Source organism: Phyllobates terribilis, unplaced genomic scaffold (genome assembly GCF_046119375.1).
Source record: "Phyllobates terribilis strain yellow unplaced genomic scaffold, ASM4611937v1 Scaffold_5__5_contigs__length_657084704, whole genome shotgun sequence".
NCBI lineage: Eukaryota > Metazoa > Chordata > Amphibia > Anura > Dendrobatidae > Phyllobates > Phyllobates terribilis.
Genome location: NW_027362765.1, coordinates 146,222,195 through 146,241,322, shown reverse-complemented (window position 1 = coordinate 146,241,322; position 19,128 = coordinate 146,222,195). Strand labels below are relative to the sequence as shown.

The 19,128-nt window shown below is 44.9% G+C and overlaps 1 protein-coding gene across 3 annotated transcripts; it reads left to right on the top strand.

The window, feature by feature from the left end:
• The first annotated feature begins 621 nt into the window (after positions 1–621).
• LOC141272421 (ADP-ribosylation factor 1-like) lies at positions 622–16,819 on the top strand. 3 transcript variants are annotated; one of them, XM_073683130.1, is made up of 5 exons: positions 622–771; positions 12,322–12,498; positions 12,757–12,867; positions 14,132–14,256; positions 14,743–16,819. In XM_073683130.1, the coding sequence occupies exons 2-5, from the start codon at positions 12,351–12,353 to the stop codon at positions 14,902–14,904; spliced, it is 546 nt and encodes a 181-aa protein (XP_073539231.1). In that variant the 5' UTR covers positions 622–771; positions 12,322–12,350; the 3' UTR covers positions 14,905–16,819. The 3 variants fall into 3 exon arrangements, with proteins under 3 accessions (XP_073539231.1, XP_073539232.1, XP_073539233.1); XM_073683131.1 differs by having other exon boundaries at positions 667–811; XM_073683132.1 differs by lacking the exon at positions 622–771 and adding an exon at positions 11,994–12,095.
• Positions 16,820–19,128: the final 2,309 nt, after the last annotated feature.

The following is a 19,128-nucleotide window of genomic DNA, read 5'->3' as shown; positions in this document are numbered from 1 at the left end:
TGTAATGCTATTTTAACTCCAAGTGTGAACAGTCTCGCTATATTCCCCAGGTCTAAATAATTAATTCGTTCTGTAGGAACCTACGGCCCTACACACCCAGGCACCACTGGGCTCAACCATGACCTGCTCTCTGACCTCACTACATGAGTGTACGCGCTAAATATAGCTAAGCGGAATCCCCCATGCTTATATAGTCCGCAGCTTGTAACCACGCCCTCACCGTGTGTCAAGCGACTAAGAACCCGATTGGTGCTCCGTCAGGGTGGGCGTAACCGGAACAATGACGTTTCCCATCCTGATTGGTCAGACTTGACACCCATTTTTTTTTACTACACCCTCTGATAAGAACGATGAACCGTAACCATAGAAACTGTACGACACTTTACGACGTTCTGTCACACGGCTCATCTGTGCACATCCCTGTCTTATTCCACTTGTCATACATGAAGATAAGGAAATGAGTAAAGCCGCTGTTTTAAAGGCGGGAATACGTAACAACTCTCGTTTCCTGGATGGGCTAATAACGTTAGTAAGATGGCTACAATGTAGCTTCCTGCGTGTGACGTTACGGTTTTCTGATTGGATGTATGGTTCAGAGAACGCCTACAGATTGAGAATCGGAGCTTCTGATTGGCTGGCTCCGGAGCATGCGTGCTCTGCGCTAGTTCCGGCACTCTTCCTTCGGTGACGTCAGCAATCGCCGCCATTTCGTGTGACCGATCGGCAAGGAAGAGGTGGCGAGAGCAGGAAGTCGGTGAAGGAACAGCTCTGGTAAGACGTAGTCGTGGTTTGCTGTGTTGCTGGATAATTGGTGGGTCGGTGAGCGGCCTGTGGTAGTGGGGTGGGCGCCTGTATGTAGTAGTGTATGGGGCAGTGATGGAGGAGAGGGCTGATTCACCCGATCGTGTCCAGGGGAATCCACCATCCCAGTCGCACGTATATCTGGGCTGTGACGCCATCATGACAACTCTCAGGTCGCCATATATCCGTAGCCTGATGTCATGGTCCCCTCAGCCCTGGTCACATGACCCCATAGGAGTCAATGGAGGTGATGTTCTGTGGCGTAGCGATCAGACCCCATGTAGATGTCATGGGGCGAATCGCAGCGACTGACCTGCTGTGTATGGCCAAGCACGCCTGGATCCCTGGTAACAAAGGCAGCTCTGGCGTAAAAGCCATATAATAGGAGAAACCCGTTAATCCGTAATGTTGTCAGTAGACTGAATGTAATGACTGCGGCCACAGCCTGATTATTCTGCCCCCTCCTCGCTATTCAGTGCCACCTCCAGACCAAGGCTTGTCAGGTATTGCAGCTCAACTCTGTTCATTCAGTATGGCACAATTGCAATACCAGAGACAAGCAATGGTTGCGGGGGGGGCGCTGTTTCTGAAACATGTTTTCCTGATCCTGCAGGACTTCCTGTAATGTAACTGCCAACAGCTCAAATAAATGGAGACCTGATAGGGGCTGTTGTTTGGGAGGGAGCCGCTGCCACCACCCTGGTGACTTCTGAATGACATAGCAGCTCTCCAGATAATACAAGGACCATTGTGATTTCTGCCCCCCATACACATTATATGGGCCGCAGATATCTCGCCCATCTTTCCCAGACACAGGAGCGCTCATGTGGTCTCTTTGGAAAAAAAACATCTTTGCTAGTAGCTTATCTCTGGGACAATATGATCGGCAATCCGAAATTGGACATGCCTGATCGTCATCTCCTCCGACCATCACTTAAATGTTAGAGTGCCGGCAGGTTCGGCCAACATTACTGTGTATGGGGGTCTTCTCTACAATATCTGTATGATCTATATGGGCACGGGCCGTCTTCTTCGCCGGTCAGATCATGGGAAGTTTGGAGGCGACGTGCATCTGGAGTTTTTTGAGGTGTTCAAAAATGATGAGTTTTATTAAATACACTTTATTTTTTTCCCAGTTTTTCCTCTCTTTTTTTTTTTTTTTCCAATCAGTTTACTCCACCCCTGAAATGTTCTTTGCATCCTTTTGATTATACAGTGCTTAGTTTGGAGAAGTTTCCTAAAGAGTGGTGTGCTTAATAGAACCTCTTATGAACAGGAGAATGATTTTTCCATGAAAAGAATAAGTTTTCCAAATTGTTTTGAGGAGGATTTTAAAAATTTATGAAAAAAATAAATCTTTGTGAACTTGGCCTTTAAATATGTACTCGCCGGGTTTTTTCCTATTTGTATTTTGAAGCAGAATTGCCCCAAAATCCTCTTCAAGAAATGAAGAACACTCACGATTAGGGTTGAGCGAGTATGTTCTGTCCGAGTATGCTCGGGCCGAGCTCCGAGTAGTTACAGCTGCTCGGTGATATGGTTGAATCCCTCCCGTGTGCATGATTTGTGACTGTTTGACAGTTTTATTACATGTGAGGAATGTTTATTTCTTACACATTCCTCACATGTAATAAAGCTGCCAAACAGTTGCAAATAATGCACACGGGAGCGATTCAACCATATCACCGAGCAGCTATAAATACTCGGAGCTCGGCATGAGCATACTCGGCGAAAAGGTTAATAGAACATACTCGCTCAACACTACTCACGATTAATTTCCCGTTACTGTTCATACTGCATGGGGTGTGGGTTTTTTTTTTTTTTTTTTCGAGTTTGGTCTTGATCTTCATCGCTCTTAACAATGAAGTAAAAAGACTGCAAAGCAAATATGCGGAGAAACCACTTTAGAACTGAAAAATCTGGTTTCTGATGTGGATTTCTGTTGAAAACCACATAAGATTTTTTGTGCTTTAGAAAAATAAAACAAACTCTGATCGTGTGCTATGGCTGTGTGCCCACTGAGGGGTTTTGGGAGGTCTAAAAATGACAGGTTTTCTAGTGGAAACCACTTCGGGAAATGAAAAATTCCTCAAAGGAGAGTTTCCTGAACATTTTTGGCAGATTTTTGATTGGTCAGTGCTTACTTTGGAGCAGATCCCATCAGGAGTTGCTTCCTTCAAAGAAGTGACCTGTACTCGCTAATTCTCACCAGTTTTAAAACCCTGAAGCAAAAAATAAAAACTCTGAAAACCCTGACAATGTGAACAACAAAGTGGTTTTACAATAGAAAGGCATAAGAAAGTCTTTCAGGCTTAACTTAGAGCAGACCCCTCCAAAAAAAACCTCATGGCTTAATAGGACCACTCCCCATCATAGACCAGACGCTGTACAGTGATGAGCCTGTGTCCGTACTGTAGACACAAGGATTGCCACTGCTTGCCTCAATACCTCCAGGGCGGCCATAGACGGCTACCACTGTTCGGATCTTCTTGCTCGACCTCGGTTGATTCTCTCTTCTAGACTCACTAGATTATTAGGCCTTTTATACTGTATTTTTGGGGGTTTCACAGGGTCTTCGGCCACGTGCACACATTGCGTGTTTAGCAGGGCTGTGGAGTCGGTATAAAATGGACCAACTCCTAACATATATAATAAAGTGTGTACAGTAGTTCAGTGCAGTTTGTGGGGAATATTTTTTCATAAGAATTTGGGAAAGTTATGAAATGTCCTATACATGTCCGTCCTATTCCTGATCTAAGGGTCTAGACTTTTAGCTGAGATTAATCTGTGCTACAGTAAATTTATCACTTAAACATGAGCCATGTATGAGGGAGTCGGAGTCGGTGTCATGGAAATTGAGGAGTCGGAGGTTTGGTTTACCGACTCCACAGCCCTGGTATTTGGTGCATTTTTACCTCAGTATTTGTAAGCTAAAACCATGTACAATCAGAGGAAAAGTATAATAGAAACACGTCACCACTTCTGTATTTATCACCCACTCCTGGTTTTGGCTTACAAATACTGAGGTAAAATACTGACCAAATACTGAACGTGTGAACATGGATATTGTTTTGTTTGTATATATATATATATATATATAGCAAGTTTTTGTCTGAAGGAGCACCCATCGATTATATAACAAATCCATCGATGCTCAGAGACCCCTTTTAGCCCACACTGATGAGCCATCACTAACCCCTTCCAGGCCTCACAGGCTTTAGCGGATTCTTTGCACTGACTTTTCTCCCGCTACCTCAGAAGCCGGCGCCACAATCTGTAATCTCCACATGTTCTAAAAGACTTTGGACTCAATAGCTTAGTGGAGGAAGGAGATGTAGCTGTACATGCCAGTAGTTCCCAATATTAGGCATATGGACGATCCCTAAAATTATTAATGCCCATCACAATTAGGATTTATTGATTACCTTTCCACGTGTTTAATATATAACCAGGCCATTGATTATCCAGCCATTTATTACCTGTTGTGTGTGTTTGAGAGGAGGATGGTTAACACTGTAATGCTGGTGTGGCGAGGCTATTCATTTCTCTAACACCCCCCAGTATGGTGTAATCCTAGACCAGGGATGTCAAACTCAAACACACAGAGGGACAAAGTCGTGGGCCAACCAGTTTACAGAATAATGGGCCCCACACAGTCCTCCATACAGAATAATGGGCCCCACACAGTCCTCCATACCGAATAATGGGCCCCACACAGTCCTCCATACAGTATAATGGCCTAACATAGGGGTGGTGGTTCTGGTGATGCGGGCCAAATATACTCACACTGCAGGCCAGATTTGGCTCATGGGTCAGAGTTTGACATGTATGTCCTAGACCCTGCTACCATCAGATCTATGCTACTTACATTTGGATGCAGGGCTGTGGAGTCGGACTCCATTTTGGTGGAGTCGGTATAAAATGGACCGACTCCTAAAATATATAATAAATTGGGTACAGTAGTTCAATGCAGTTTGTGGGGAATATTTTTTCATAAGAATTTGGGAAAGTTATGAAATGTCCTATAAATGTCCGTCCTATTCCTGATCTAAGGGTCTAGACCAGGGGTCTCAAACTCGGCTGGGTATATGGGCCGCACATGGAAAAAATTTGAATTTGGGGGGCCGCATTCTTCGTTCAATGTGACATTTTTAGTGATACCATTTTTTTTGTATACACCTTTTGAACATTTTTGCCGTGTTTATTTTTTTATGGCTTGGGTCGTTATGGATGTGGCGATAATAAACGTGCACTTTTTTGTGTTTACTTTAGTTTACATATAAAACAGCATTTTTAGTGCCCAATATTTTTTCATGCTTTATTTTATTTTTTATTTTTTTTACAATTTTATTTCCCCCAATTGGCCACATACAGTAATATTGTCTTACAATTAGCATCATATAGTAATAATGGAAAACATCTTGTAGTAATGTTCCCCATCTTGTACTAATGTGCCCCATCCAGTTCCCCATCCTGGCGCCCATCTTTTACTAATGTGCCTCATCCAGGTCCCCATCTTGGGGCTATGTGCCCCATCCAGGTCCCCATCCTGTGGCAATGTTCCCCATCCAGGTCCCCATCTTGTGGCTCTGTGCCCCATCCAGGTCCCCGTTTTGTGCCCCATCCAGGTCCACATCTTGAGGCTATGTGCCCCATCCAGGTCCACATCTTGAGGCTCTGTGCCCCATCCTGTGGCTATGTGCCCCATCCTGGTCCCCTCTTGTGGCTATGTGCCCCATCCAGGTCCCCTCTTGTGGCTCTGTGCCCCATCCCGGTCCCCATTTTGTGGCTCTGTGCCCCCTGTGCTGTTCTTCACACATATAAAATAGAAAAAAAAAAAGCTGATTCTCACCTGTCCTCCGTTCCCTCGGCGGCCTTCCTGCAGATGTGGCCCGCAGGCACCACAGAGTCCGACCCCTTGACGATCCCGACCTGGTCCAGGAGGAGCCGCCGACAGCAGCGCTGCATTGCCGCACAGAGACTGTCTCCCAGCACAGCATTTTCAATGTCAGCCGCCGGCCAATCAGAGGCCAGCAGCTGACATCTGCATATGGCAATGACGTCATACTCGCTGCGCCGACACGCAGATATCAGCTGCTGGCCTCTGATTGGCCAGCGGCTGGCATTGGAAATGCAGTGCTGGGAAACAGTCTCTGTGTGGCAATTCAGCGCTGCTGTCGGCGGCTCCTCCTGGACCAGGTCGGGATCGTCAAGGGGTCTGTGCCTGCGGGACGCATAAAGCAGCCTCAGGGGCCGCATGCGGCCCGCGGGCCGCATGTTTGAGACCCCTGGTCTAGACTTTTAGCTGAGATGAATCTGTGCTACAGTAAATGTATCACTTAAACATGAGCCATGTATGAGGGAGTCGGAGTTATGGAAATTGAGGAGTCGGAGGTTTGGCTTACTGACTCCACTGCCATGTTTTGATGTGCCCCAAGATTTCTCACTTACAGTCTTGGACCTGATGAGGCCTTTGTATTTGCTTTAGTGATCCGTGTCAGACTGTCTAAACCTGATGAAACTGAACTTAAATGCTCAGCGGCGTCAACAGGTCTAAGATCTATTTAAAGAGTTTTAGAACCGTATGAAATAAAACTAATCATTAGACATGTGGACTGAAGCTGACTCTCGCAAGTATGGGCTGATTAGTTTATTTGTGGGTCTCCTACAGCCGATTACCTACCAGGTACTTGTGACTGCAGCTTATTTTCCTCTCATATTGGGAAAAAAAATCATGCACAGTTTGGGGGAATAGCCGTTAGACAAGCAGACATTTTGTTAACAGCCACGTTCGTCCACAACATCTGAAAACCTCAAGGGTATTGCCTATTATAGAAGGAAGCAATACTTGCCACTAGGATTCCCTGCCACTCCAGAGGTCTCTATTAGAACTGGAAGAGATGTCCTAACGGACGGCCCCTGCGATCTACTGACTGGTAGTCAAACATTTTTATGAAGCAGAACTTTGCGTTGATTGCAACTAAAAACTTTCTCCTGTGGTTAAACACCAATGTGAGGGTGTGAGGAGATGATCATATGGACCATCTGATGCACTCATTACCTGAGAACTTTATTGGGCATGATTATATCGTTATGGCTTTAGAGAGATAGTGCAAGTCTCCATCTATCTAATCTCTCCTGCTCTCCTCAATTGCACCTCAAAAACAGCTGCAGAATACAACCTTTTCTTACCATGGAAACTACAAAAACTTTTCTCTGGCTCATTGTTGACTTGATTACTGCAATCCACTATAATTAGTCTTCCTGTCACTAAAAACTACCCTCTAATCTGACCTGAATGCAGCAGCCATGCTCCTTTCTGTCCAGCCCATACACAGAAGCCTCCATCCTGTGCCAGTCATTGCACTTTTAGCCTATCCGCCGCAAAACATAACATTTAAAGCACCACTCCACCAGTTTTTTTTTATTTCACCACCAGGAATGGTGCCACTAATATAAGTTCCCTGCCCCTAGTAATATACATACCAGCCACCGTCTTCTGCTCTTCCTGGCACTGCATCTGGAAGCGCTGCCATCTTGTGACTGCAGATTCTGGCTGACAAGCTCTCAATATAAATCTGTGAACCTTGTTCTGGCCATCATAGACTTGCATTGAGTTGTGACTTCAGGATCACCCAACAAACACTGGAGTGATCCGGCAGGTCACAACCTGCAGAAGACTACTGTAGCAGGGCCGAGAACAGAATTAGACGGCGGCTGATGAGTATAATACTAGGGACCGTGAACTTACATTAGTGATATCCCTCCAGTGGAGAAGTTTAAAAAGGAAAACCCACTAGAGTGATGCTTTAAACTTCTCTCTCACCAACAAAGCTTATCTCTCTCCTTTCTCATGTCTGTCTGCTACCCTTTCTGCTAATGATCTAAGACTAACATCCTCCATAATCTAAACCTCCCACTCCCATCACCAAGACTTCTCTTGTGCTGCGCCAGTTCTCTGGAATGCACTACCCCAGACAATTCGGTTAATTCCCAGTGTCCACACTTTTCAGCGTGCCCTAAAGACGCATATCTTTAGGCTGGCCTATTATATAACCACACTAATCTAACGTTTGTCAGTTCTCCCTTGCTTTTTTCATCCTGGTGCCTTCTTTCATCAGTTTCCCCCTTCTTGCACTCAATATCACTTTGTATCTAGACATACAAATGTAGGCTTGTTTGTGTGCATGTCTACCATAAGGAACTTGCTTTACATATGCAGTTAGTCCTGGTGCCTCCATATTGGCCTCTCCCTGCATCCTGCACTTCTTTCTGTTGGGTAGGTTCTCCAACCTGCAGTTGTTTGAGGTGGACGTGTCTATCATGTGCTCTCAGCAGTTGCTGATCACGTGTGGAACGTTCCAGGAAATGAGTTTCAGGAAGAGATCTGACGAGAACAGGACCTGCCAGCATTTTTTGACTCCAGCTTGTATGACACTTGAAACTTGGTTTTTCTGCATGATTGTGGAAACATGGTTCTTGCATCTCCTGCTTTGAGGAGGTCTCCTTCATATTTGTAGTATATAGTGTTTGCCATTTACCAACCTTATTGCAGGCAGCAGCTGTGAAACCTGAATGGGTAATGGGCAGTATTTATAGCTGACACAGCCATTACACAGTACACAGCAGGGGCACATTTATAAAATTCTCAGCACAGGGTCATTATATTTAAACACATCCGATTGTGGAAGTTATTATTATTACAAGATCTATTCATTAAATTGGGCCTTTGTTCATGGGAAAACTCCTTTTAAGTTAAAGGGACTAATCGAAGAGTAACTTGTTGCTTTTACTATTGGAAAAAGGTGTATACGGAGATCAACTCAATTAGAGATGCCTTAATGATCTGACAGCTTGGCCTCCATTTATACATTTTCTTTTTCGTTGGGTTAGCCCTTTTAACTCTGTCCATTTTTCGCCTATGCTTTGGTATAGACGTATACCATATGTGGTAGAGAGCTATCGCCTGATTAGCTTTGTGAATAATTGGTGGTACATCTCCTTGAATTAATGGGGTTGTCCAGGATTAAAACAACATTGCTGCTTTATTTTAGAAAAAGCCCCACTCCTGACCATGGGTTGTGCGTGGTATTGAAGCTCAGCTTCATTCACTTTTGTGGGGCTCAGTTGCAGTACCAGACACAACCCTTGGTCAGGGGTGGTGTCATTTCTAAAAGAATGAAGCCAGGTTTTTGTAAGATGGCAGAAACATGACCTCTTACTAGACATGAGCCAATAAAGCAGCCAAGTCAGTATTCCATGGCCTGAACAGGAGCCATGCGAGCCTCATCTTACCTGATGGCATCCTCGACTCCTCTTTTGATTAGCCAGCCTGATGTGACGTTGTGCATTCGTCTTGTGACATTTTTCCCGATTTGGCTAATCTAAATAGGGGGTGAGGATGCCGTCAGGAAGGAGATGGTTCTTAGGGCTTCCGTCCAGCGGCTATGGAATATTAACCCAGCTGCCGGACCAGGGTCTTGTGGATCAGTTCCTCTCATCTCTACTACTTTCTTCTGGTAACAGCGCCGCATCTTTTGCCAGGTTCTGTCTGGTATTGCAGCTTGGTTCTCTTAAAGGGAGTTGCGCTTAGATGCCACGAAGAGGATGTATTACGAAGCATAAAATGTTTGCGGTATAGAAATCCTCCTACACGTCACCTTGCATCACTTCATCTGGTTCCTTCCTGCGCCCTCGTGTCTGAGTCATCAGTAATCTTGCAGGCAGTGCTTATGTACTTTGTGTTATATGCAGCTTTCTTCATTTATTGCATTGTGCCTATAGATGTGTGGGCAGAAGCGGTGTCTCATTTGCGAGTGGGCTGTTTCTGGGCATGGGTAGAGGAATTATTTTCTTCCATCTAGTCTTCACTCATTGTAGTCTTCAGGCCACTGTATTCCACATTTGTGTAGATGCTCAAAGATGTAGGCGAGCCACCGGTCTCCTCATCAACACACACTTTCAGCTCCGCTGCATTTACGGAAAAAAGGGGGCAGAGCAGTGGTTACGTGGTGGGTCCTGGGAGCCAACCAAAGACAAAATCTGGATGGTATATATATATATATTTTTTTTTTTTATGATCTCTCTCCATTCTTGGTCGATCTTTTCGGAAAAAATAACTTGAGTCAATGCATTTAGAGCCCAAATCTCTAAAGCCATCACTGTGGCTAAGAGCAATGTTGTATGGTACTACAGCTATATGAGGCATGTTATTAGAGCTTAAATGGAGGGGCCCGCCAACATGGTGAACACACGCCATCACAAGACAGTGCGGTCCCACAGGTTGGCCCAAGTTGACTTTTCTTCACTTGATATTTCTTTAAAATATATTTAATATAATTGTAAGAGATTTAAAGGTACTCACATCTCTGATGCATTGGTGATTGTGCATTGCAGGTATGACAACGGCTGAGATGGGGGGGTCCTCTGTGTCCCTCACTTAGCAGATATGACAAAAAATGGCTGAGATTGCAATATACCTTTTTAAAGTGGGTTTTCCACAAAATCGGAACTTGCCGATGGGATTCCCAGTGATCCTGAGAATGGACAATCCCTATGAATGGGATGGAGCTGCGCATGATCAAGCTGCCCTCTATTCATTGTCTATAGGACTGCTGTGATGTATTCTGCTTTTTCCAGCAGTCCTGTAGACAATGACTGGATCAGCTGATTAATGGTGGGGGAGAGGATTATTTCTGACTTTGTGTGGGGGCGATTGAGGCAATATTCTGCCATATATTTATACATTTTGTAATATTTATTCACTGCTACTATTTGCAAAGTTTTCTGGAGCAGTGCCTCTTTAAGCCGAGCCTCCTTATACCATCCCTGCCTTGCTGGGATGTCCTGTCCCTGTCTGACAACGGTTGTTAGGCAGTTTATGCTTAGTTACCTGTAGCTAGATTGGGATTGCACCGACAGTAGAGAGGAGGAAAACAGCTTACCAGCCGTCACGCCATGGTGTTCCTCATGTTAAGCTGCATTATCAGGGAGGATTTCTATAGCTTAACCACATACATAGATAGTTTGGTCTTTTTGGCCTTTTCAGTATGTACATGGCGTGTTCCTTGTATTATACCGGTGCCCAGGGTCTGGTCTGTACCATTCATATTCAGTTCATCAGGAGCTGTCTGTACTAATGGCAGCTGCTGCCCATACAACGCAGCTCTGTGCGTCACCAATCAATGGCCTCATGTCTGAGACCTTCTCCTAAACAAGGTCACTCTGTTGAGATGGCTTTCACATTTTGAAGTCTGGTGCATAGGACATGGCTTGTATTCTCTACAATACTGACGGCATGGCACTGCTTGTTCTGGGGAAATTGGGGCCGGACTTTGTAGATTGAGGCCTCAAGCACAGATCCTACATGGTGGCTCACATGGATCTACTGGTGTTACACACCTTAGAAGGAAACCTCTTGTCCTGAGAACCAATACTTATCTATGGGATTGGTTAATTCTCAGAAAGGACTAAGTGGATTTTCGAAGCCTTTGCTATTGATTGTCTATTCCTAGTATAGGCCATCTGTATCATATCCGTGGTGTCCCCCCCCCCCCCCCCCACAGCCCCATACATCAGCTGCTAGCAGGTCCTGTGGTGACCGGACAGGACTGTACAGAACTTCAGTGTAGAGGCTGTTCTCAAGTACTGCAGCTTGGCTCCCACTCCTGTCGGTGAGAGCGGTGTTGCAGTACTGGATAATGGCCACTACATGGTGTACGGAGCTGTTTTGTTCTGGTGTTGTACATTATGTACGTCCTGGGGTCGGACCCCCACGGATCCAATAATGATGACCTATCCTAAGGGTACATAATCAAGGTCCAGGACAACCCCAATACAAGCAAGCCAGGGTTTTCTGCACTTTATCCTTCCGTCTTCTAAGATTCATCCAGCTGTGGGTTAAATATTCCATCACTGGTCTGAGCATGTGCTATACTGACTGCGCAAATAGTCTGCAGTGCGATACTCTGCAGGTAAATGTAGTAGAAGAGTTAACCGATCCTGTAAGCGAGGAGAAGACAGAACATCCTCTCCTCCCCGCTTGTCCTTGACCCTTTGTGTTAATGTAATATTAGACTGTAATTGTTCCTCTCCCGTGTACAGCGTCACGTTACAGCCCCCGCCTTCCCGTTAGCGCAGTTTGCTGTCAGATGTCTAAGGTTGCCATGGTAACCGTTCCTTCTCTCTTCTCCTGAATCTTCCTGGCTTTTAATGGACAGTGAAGGACTTGCGCGCTTGACAGCAGACCGCAGACAATCTAAAGGAAGTGGGGAGCGAACTCTGGACAGATTGTTGTGGGTTTTTACTTTTAATCTTTTCAAGGGTTAAAGTAGATAATGCCAACATTAAGTGTGGTGTTACCAGCCTCACCGTTTAGAAAGTCGTGCTCCTCTGCAGACATGTTCTTCTGATCTTGGACAACCTTTTTAACAGGTCACAGGCATCCCACGCACTAAATTAGTTTTTTAGAACTATATAATAATGCAATTTCATGAGCTGACTCTCGAATCTTCTTCCCAGGTATAAAGGAAAACCACCCAGACACTACAATGGGGAATATGTTTGCAAACCTTTTTAAAGGCCTATTCGGCAAGAAGGAGATGAGGATTCTTATGGTGGGTCTGGATGCTGCCGGAAAGACTACAATCCTGTATAAGCTGAAGCTGGGCGAGATCGTGACCACCATTCCGACAATAGGTATAGAGTTCCCCCTTATTGTCTACATTGGGCGAATTCAGATGTCCGTGTCAGGACCACGACTTCATTACTGACCATGGGCCTCGTGCTCTGAACTCAGCAATGTCATACATGCCTCTGAGGCTGTTGGGATCAGGAAACCAGTGGTCAGTCTGGAAATCGCACTGAGTACTCTGGCCAGGTTTACCAGACATCTGGATTCAGCCTTAATGTGTCGGGTAGAAGAGGCTCACTGATAACATGTCTGTGTCTTTTCAGGTTTTAATGTGGAGACAGTAGAATACAAGAACATCAGCTTTACTGTGTGGGACGTTGGTGGCCAGGACAAAATCAGACCACTGTGGCGCCATTACTTCCAGAACACTCAGGGTATGTGCACTTTACAGGCGACCTGGACAATCCCCTTACCTAAATATACAGCACATAGCAGTGTGCCAGGCTCCATGCTGAGCAGAGACCCTGCAATCATGCGGCATGTGGGGTCTGTCAGATGGAGTCAGCGATAATCAACTCTGTATAAGTCCATGATGCATTTTTCATTTTTGCTCTTTTGTTTTAAGTTTATTAATTGGGGAAGGGGGGTAATCTCAGGTATGTTTTTTTTTTTTTTTTTTTGTTGTTTTATTTTCCCTAAACTATTTTTATAATTTTTAGTTTCTAATCCCCGTCTCCTCCCCAAGTCTGGATTACATAGGAGTACCAAGATGGTATTATTAAGGGGGTTGGGGTTGGCTCTAGACAACCTCAGCATGAAATGGGTGGCAGAGCTATCTCCGGTCTCTGCTGGTAGTGGTGTTAGTGGCAGGTGCTAGCTGTATAATACAGCAGGCATCTGCCTGGGTATGAGGATGTCTTACCCCCTTAGCCCACTCCATCTACCCACATCCAACACTCTAGAATAAGTTAAATAGAAAAACATGGCTGTTTTGCTCCAGAAACAGCTACTCTTATTATTGGCAGATGGATAACAGTGGAATTGTTTGTATGGGGTAATGGCTATGCTTTTTTGTATACATATAACTTGAAATGGATTATTACTATTTATGTGAAGATCTAAGGGTGCTTTTACATTGTGTTCTGGCATTCATTTGGTGGCCCCATTGGGGCTTGCATCCGAACCCCCCACAAAACTGGGTTCAGACATATGCACTGATGGGGCCATAGACTATAATGGTGCCGGCAGAGCAAACGCGCGCTTCGACGTGTATCATTTTCAGAAGTATACGCCTACTGGAGGAGGACACTCAGACATAGTATTCTGAAAGTCAGCCTCCAGTAGGTGCACCCTCTCGAAAATGATACATGTCAGAGCCCACCTTTGTTGTGCCGGCACCTGTTTTGTGGGGGTTCGGATGTAAAGTCCCAACGGGGCCAGTGAGCAGATGCCAGAACGCAATGTGAAAGCACCCTAAGGGTACATTTGCACGCTACGTTGCCGCATGTGGCCTAAAGCTGAACCCACAAGTCTGCGGTAATGTGTGGGGGCTTATTTTACCCCATAGATGGGACTTATCTTTAGCTGCATTGGTGTGACGCAATTTTACCTGCAATAGCTACGGGTGTTGGCATTTTGGACTGATTAGAAATCTTCAGAATGGTAGTATTTCTGATGATCATTTTCTCTTGCCTGCAGGTCTCATCTTTGTGGTTGACAGTAATGATAGAGAGCGAGTGAATGAAGCCAGAGAGGAGCTGACAAGGATGCTGGCAGAAGACGAGCTGCGGGATGCAGTGCTATTAGTATTTGCTAACAAACAGGTAAAATCTACTTACAAATATATATTCTCCAGAGAAATGGTTACCTGGCTGAGCTCCTGGGAGACACCGAAGAAGAGTTCCTTATTTCTCACTTCTTATTGCAATATAAACATCAAAAGATAAATTAAAGGGAGAAATTTTTTTTTTGTGCCTTTATTGTTTAACCCTTTAAAGGGGTTGTCCGGGTCTTTTAACATTGATGGCCTATCCTTAGGATAGATGGGGTGCGACACCTGTCACCCCCGCCGTTCAGCTGTTCCTGGTGTCTGCAGCAGCCGGAATTGCACATCTCCGTCGACTGAATAATGGTACTGCATATCCACCGCCTATTGATTTGAATAGGGAGTGGATGTGCAGTGGAGCATTACTACAAACCTGATAGTGCAGCCTGGGAGTTGTAGATTCACAACTGCTGGAGAGACGCAGATCAGTTAAATCTAATTTCCCAGCTGCTGGGTTACTTAACTTGGATTCTTGTATTTGTAGGACCTCCCGAATGCAATGAATGCTGCAGAAATCACAGACAAGCTGGGTCTGCACTCCCTACGTCAGAGGAACTGGTACATTCAAGCAACCTGCGCGACCAGCGGGGACGGTCTGTACGAAGGCTTGGACTGGCTGTCCAATCAGCTGAAGAACCAGAAGTGATCCCACCCTGAGTGACCACCACCCTCCCTCCGCCCCCTACTTCCGCCTAACTCCCATCCTGTTCAGCATCTTGGCAGGGCTGGCCAGCACCTCTGCTGCCTCCCAGGCGGGCATGTCATCTCCGCGCACATCTGTGTCGTGTGTCTGTCTGCGCGCCTGTGCGAGTGGGAGCAGCAATCTCACACTGTGCCTTATACATGCTTAGCAGTATTAACTTCCCCTCTGAACAAAACACTACCCACCACGTAAACGGCCTGCGCATCTCTTTCCACCCTCCCGACTGTGCCCCCCCCAAAAAAAAGTTTCACAGGTAGATGGATTACCAGTCTTCAAAACCGCAATGCCACCTGTAGGGCATACACGAATATATTCCATAATGAGAGGTACTTTCCTGAGAGGGAATATGGCTGATCCATGCCCTTTCTCTTAGTATTACATAGCCGCCCCAGTCAATCAGGAGAACGTTCAGAAGATATAGCCTACATTCAAGCCTTTAGTATCTCAGGAGGTCATCATTTATGATATTCCTGAGCTAATGGGGGTTGTAGTTCGTATTTTAGCATATTCTGGTTTACCTTTATTAATATACCTACTATTTATCCACTTGTGACTTTTCTAGACTGGAGTGATGGATGTATGACCAGGTACATCCAACTCATGACCACACTGGAGAGATGTTACTGGGCAGAGGAGAATGCATATATTGGCACGGGGCTGGCACACAATTCTAGGTAACCGGTGAATTGTATAGTCTCAATACCTCAACCTGTTTCCCACACATCCCACCGCCAGGTCGGGCTTTGTAAATTCTGACTTCTCTCCCCACTTTGTACTGACGCGCATGTAACATCACCAGCCTGGCTCACTGAGGCTCCTGAGATGTCTGCTCCCACTCCTAGAACTTATCATAGTTTTTTTTTCTTTTTCTTTTGGGGGTATCAAGTGGTATTCCCGTACCTTGAAGGAAGTCTGTACAGTAATATTTTCTTCTAATTTACTAACTTCACTTTCTTTTTTCATTATTTTTTTTTTTGCCCCATCCACGCTCATCCCCAGCATCGCCCCTGGCCCCCTGTCTAGTCGTCTGATAGACCAACGTTTGGTTAAACGTCAGAACGGAGGTGCAGAGGGAGGTGAGGGGTATATACACGAAAGGGAACATTTCTTTACCGCGCGGTCTGGTTTGCAGACACCGCAAGTGACGTAGGCTCTTAAACCCGTAAACATCTTGTCCTGGGTCGTGAACTTGTACAGAATAGACTATAAGGACAGCGAACGTTACATCACCCAGATGTATGAATGTAAGGAGGAGTCCTTTAAATTATAAGAATATACAATGTTATAAGTACTGAGTAGTATTAAATGAATATGGCGTTGTTTGAAAATTGATCAAAAAGAAAGTGAGATAATCCTGTACTTTGTACCCTGGCATTTAAATAGGGGGGGGGGGGGTACTCACCAGCAATGTGACTCTAAAACTCCCAAAATTCTTCTCATCTCCTGCAGCGCCACCTTCTGGCCTGTTGCTGTATTGCGCGTGTGAAAGACTCGACAGCACACGGCGGGATCGCGTTCTATTTTAATCTGCATCTAAAATCTTCGGGTTTCTGTTTATTTTGTGGGGATCGGGTTGTAGCTCTTATCAATTTTAAATGACTATATATACTTCAGTCTGTAAATGAGACAGTTTTCATATCATGCATAAACGGCATCAGAGCTTTAAAGCGAATATTTTCTTTTTTCCTGTATAAAACTGATTGAAAAGCGTGAACCATGTGATGTACAATTGGACCGAAATTGAGTTTCCTTTATTTTTTTTTATTTTATTTTTTTTGTTTTCTTTTTGTTTTGTTTTCTAACCATGTTGTAATTTGTCTGAAATGCTCTATATTAAAAGAGTTCTGTATTAAAGTAACCAGCAGGTTTAGCACTTTTTTTTTTTCTTGCTAAATTGATTACAGGTGGTCTATTTCTCTGAATTGGTCTTTTAGGTATAGCTGTCAATGCATAATTTTGGTCAGTGGCGGAACTGACAAGATATGGACCATTGCTAGTTCACATGTGTCTTTCCACACGGACATACAGTCCCATTTGTAAAACAAATAAAACCTGCAGCAGGCGGTTGGTATTGCCTGTTTCACGGACTAAGTGGCGCTATTTTCAATCGTGCTTCGAGAGACTACACAAGCCTGCGAGTGTGACTGGTTCCAGAATTGCTACGTTCATATGAATGTAGTCGTAGGGTTAGGGCTACATGGAAACTTTTGGTATCACTGCTGTTAAAGGGACTGTCAGCACAGAATGGCTGTTCAAAGCAAGTAGAGGTGTTCGGTGCATCATGATGTGGCTTAATATTTAAGTGCACTCTCCCACCTGCTTGTTTTTCATCTACCTCTGCCCATCTCTGGCTTCATAAGGCCAGAGCTGTCAATCAAAGAGCTAGGGGTGGACATGGATGGGAATCAATTAGGTGGGAAAGTGTACTTAAAGAGGTTGTCCACTACTTTAGCATTGATGACCTATTTTAACGATAGACCCCAACTGACCGGACATAGATGACCTAACACCCGGCACCCCCGCCGATCAGCTGTTATCGGCGGCAGCAGCCACAGGTACTCACTTGTGGAGCTGGCTGTCTTCTGATAGTGGGTTCTGCACATCCGCTTGCTAATGATTTGAATAAGAGGCGGATGTACAGTACCAAGCCACGGCCACTATCGGAAGACTGAGCAGCTCCGCAAGTGAGGACCTCCAGCCGCCGTTGCCTACACCAATAACAGCTGATCGGCGGGGGTGTTGGACCCCGACCGATCAGACACGGATGACCTATCCTAAAAATAGGTCATCAGTGCTAAAGTAGTGGTCAAGCTCTTTAAATATTTGACCATGCCATGATGCACCGGGCCACTGGACTTGAGTTGAAGAGTCTTATCAAGTGGCAGATGCAGACTATAAGATCGCAAGTAACTCCATCTAGTGTTCCACCATGCGTTGTGTGGATATAAAAATGTGTTTGTGTAACCCTTAGTTATCATCTGTAAATTGTGTGATGTGACCCTGAATCTGGTCATAGTCTTTGATATTGCACACCACAGCCACACCGTGGGACTCGGCCTTTATTCTTGTGGGCAGTAGATGTCACTAATTTAAATTTTTTTTTGCAGTGCTGCTAACTCAAATGGTCCAATTCATCAAAGCTTTCGTGCCTGAATTCTAGTGTAAAAGCTTAAAGTCGCAAAATTTAGGTGCAACTCTGATTTAAGCCTACATTTTGTGACTTGCCGTGATCACGCCAGTTTATCCTAGCTCTGATAAAATGAGTGGAATGGGAGCATGGCAGGGGCGAAACATCACAGCTTGTTAATTCCTGACGTTCCATACACCAGTAATCTAGTACCTGATTAGAGTAAGATTTCTGGCGTAGAACACGGAGGTGTACGGCACTCATCAGACGCTCCAGAGGCTTTCACCTCTTCATGAACCGGGAGCAACTGACTCCAGCACACCCCCTCATCAAGACTGGCGTGAATGAATACCGGTCTTCATGAACTGAGTACTTGGGGGTCAAATTCATAATTTGAGGGTTTTTTTTTTTTTGTTACTGCATTTATTGCTCCAAATTCTTCAAAAAGTGCACGTGGTTCAGTTTTTTTTTTTTCTGCAAATCAAACAGATTATTGTGCGAGCCCATTAAGCATCTGCTAGTACTGAATCCCATCTATCTAGAACTAGCTCCCCATCTGCCTGATGAGATGGCCACTATATCCAGGCAAAGACTGAATGGAGAGATGGATGCATATGGCCAAAATTACAGAAATGGTAGTCTCCAGATGGTAACATACAAGCCTCTGATACAGGTGTAGATTTACACCCCATGATAAGGCTTTGGGCTAGTCACACATTTTCATGTAAGTTGTACCTTCACATCTACTTGCCAAGTATATACACATCTCATTGGTGTGGAGATCTACTGATGTTACAGAAACCATGCATAAATCAGATCTTGTGGTATGAGCACAATGCGTTGTTTTTTTTTGTATGGTGAACCTAAATCAAGTTTTCTAGTGGAAACCTTTTCAGGGACTGCTCCTTCTTTGGGAAGTTCTTGGACAGTGCTTAGTTGGGAGCGGATTCCATAAGCTAATTCACAGAAATGATGATCGTTTTCTGCACCTGCACATTCAATAGTGACTGTGGCATCGAAGTAGTTGGACAGAGAGGGCT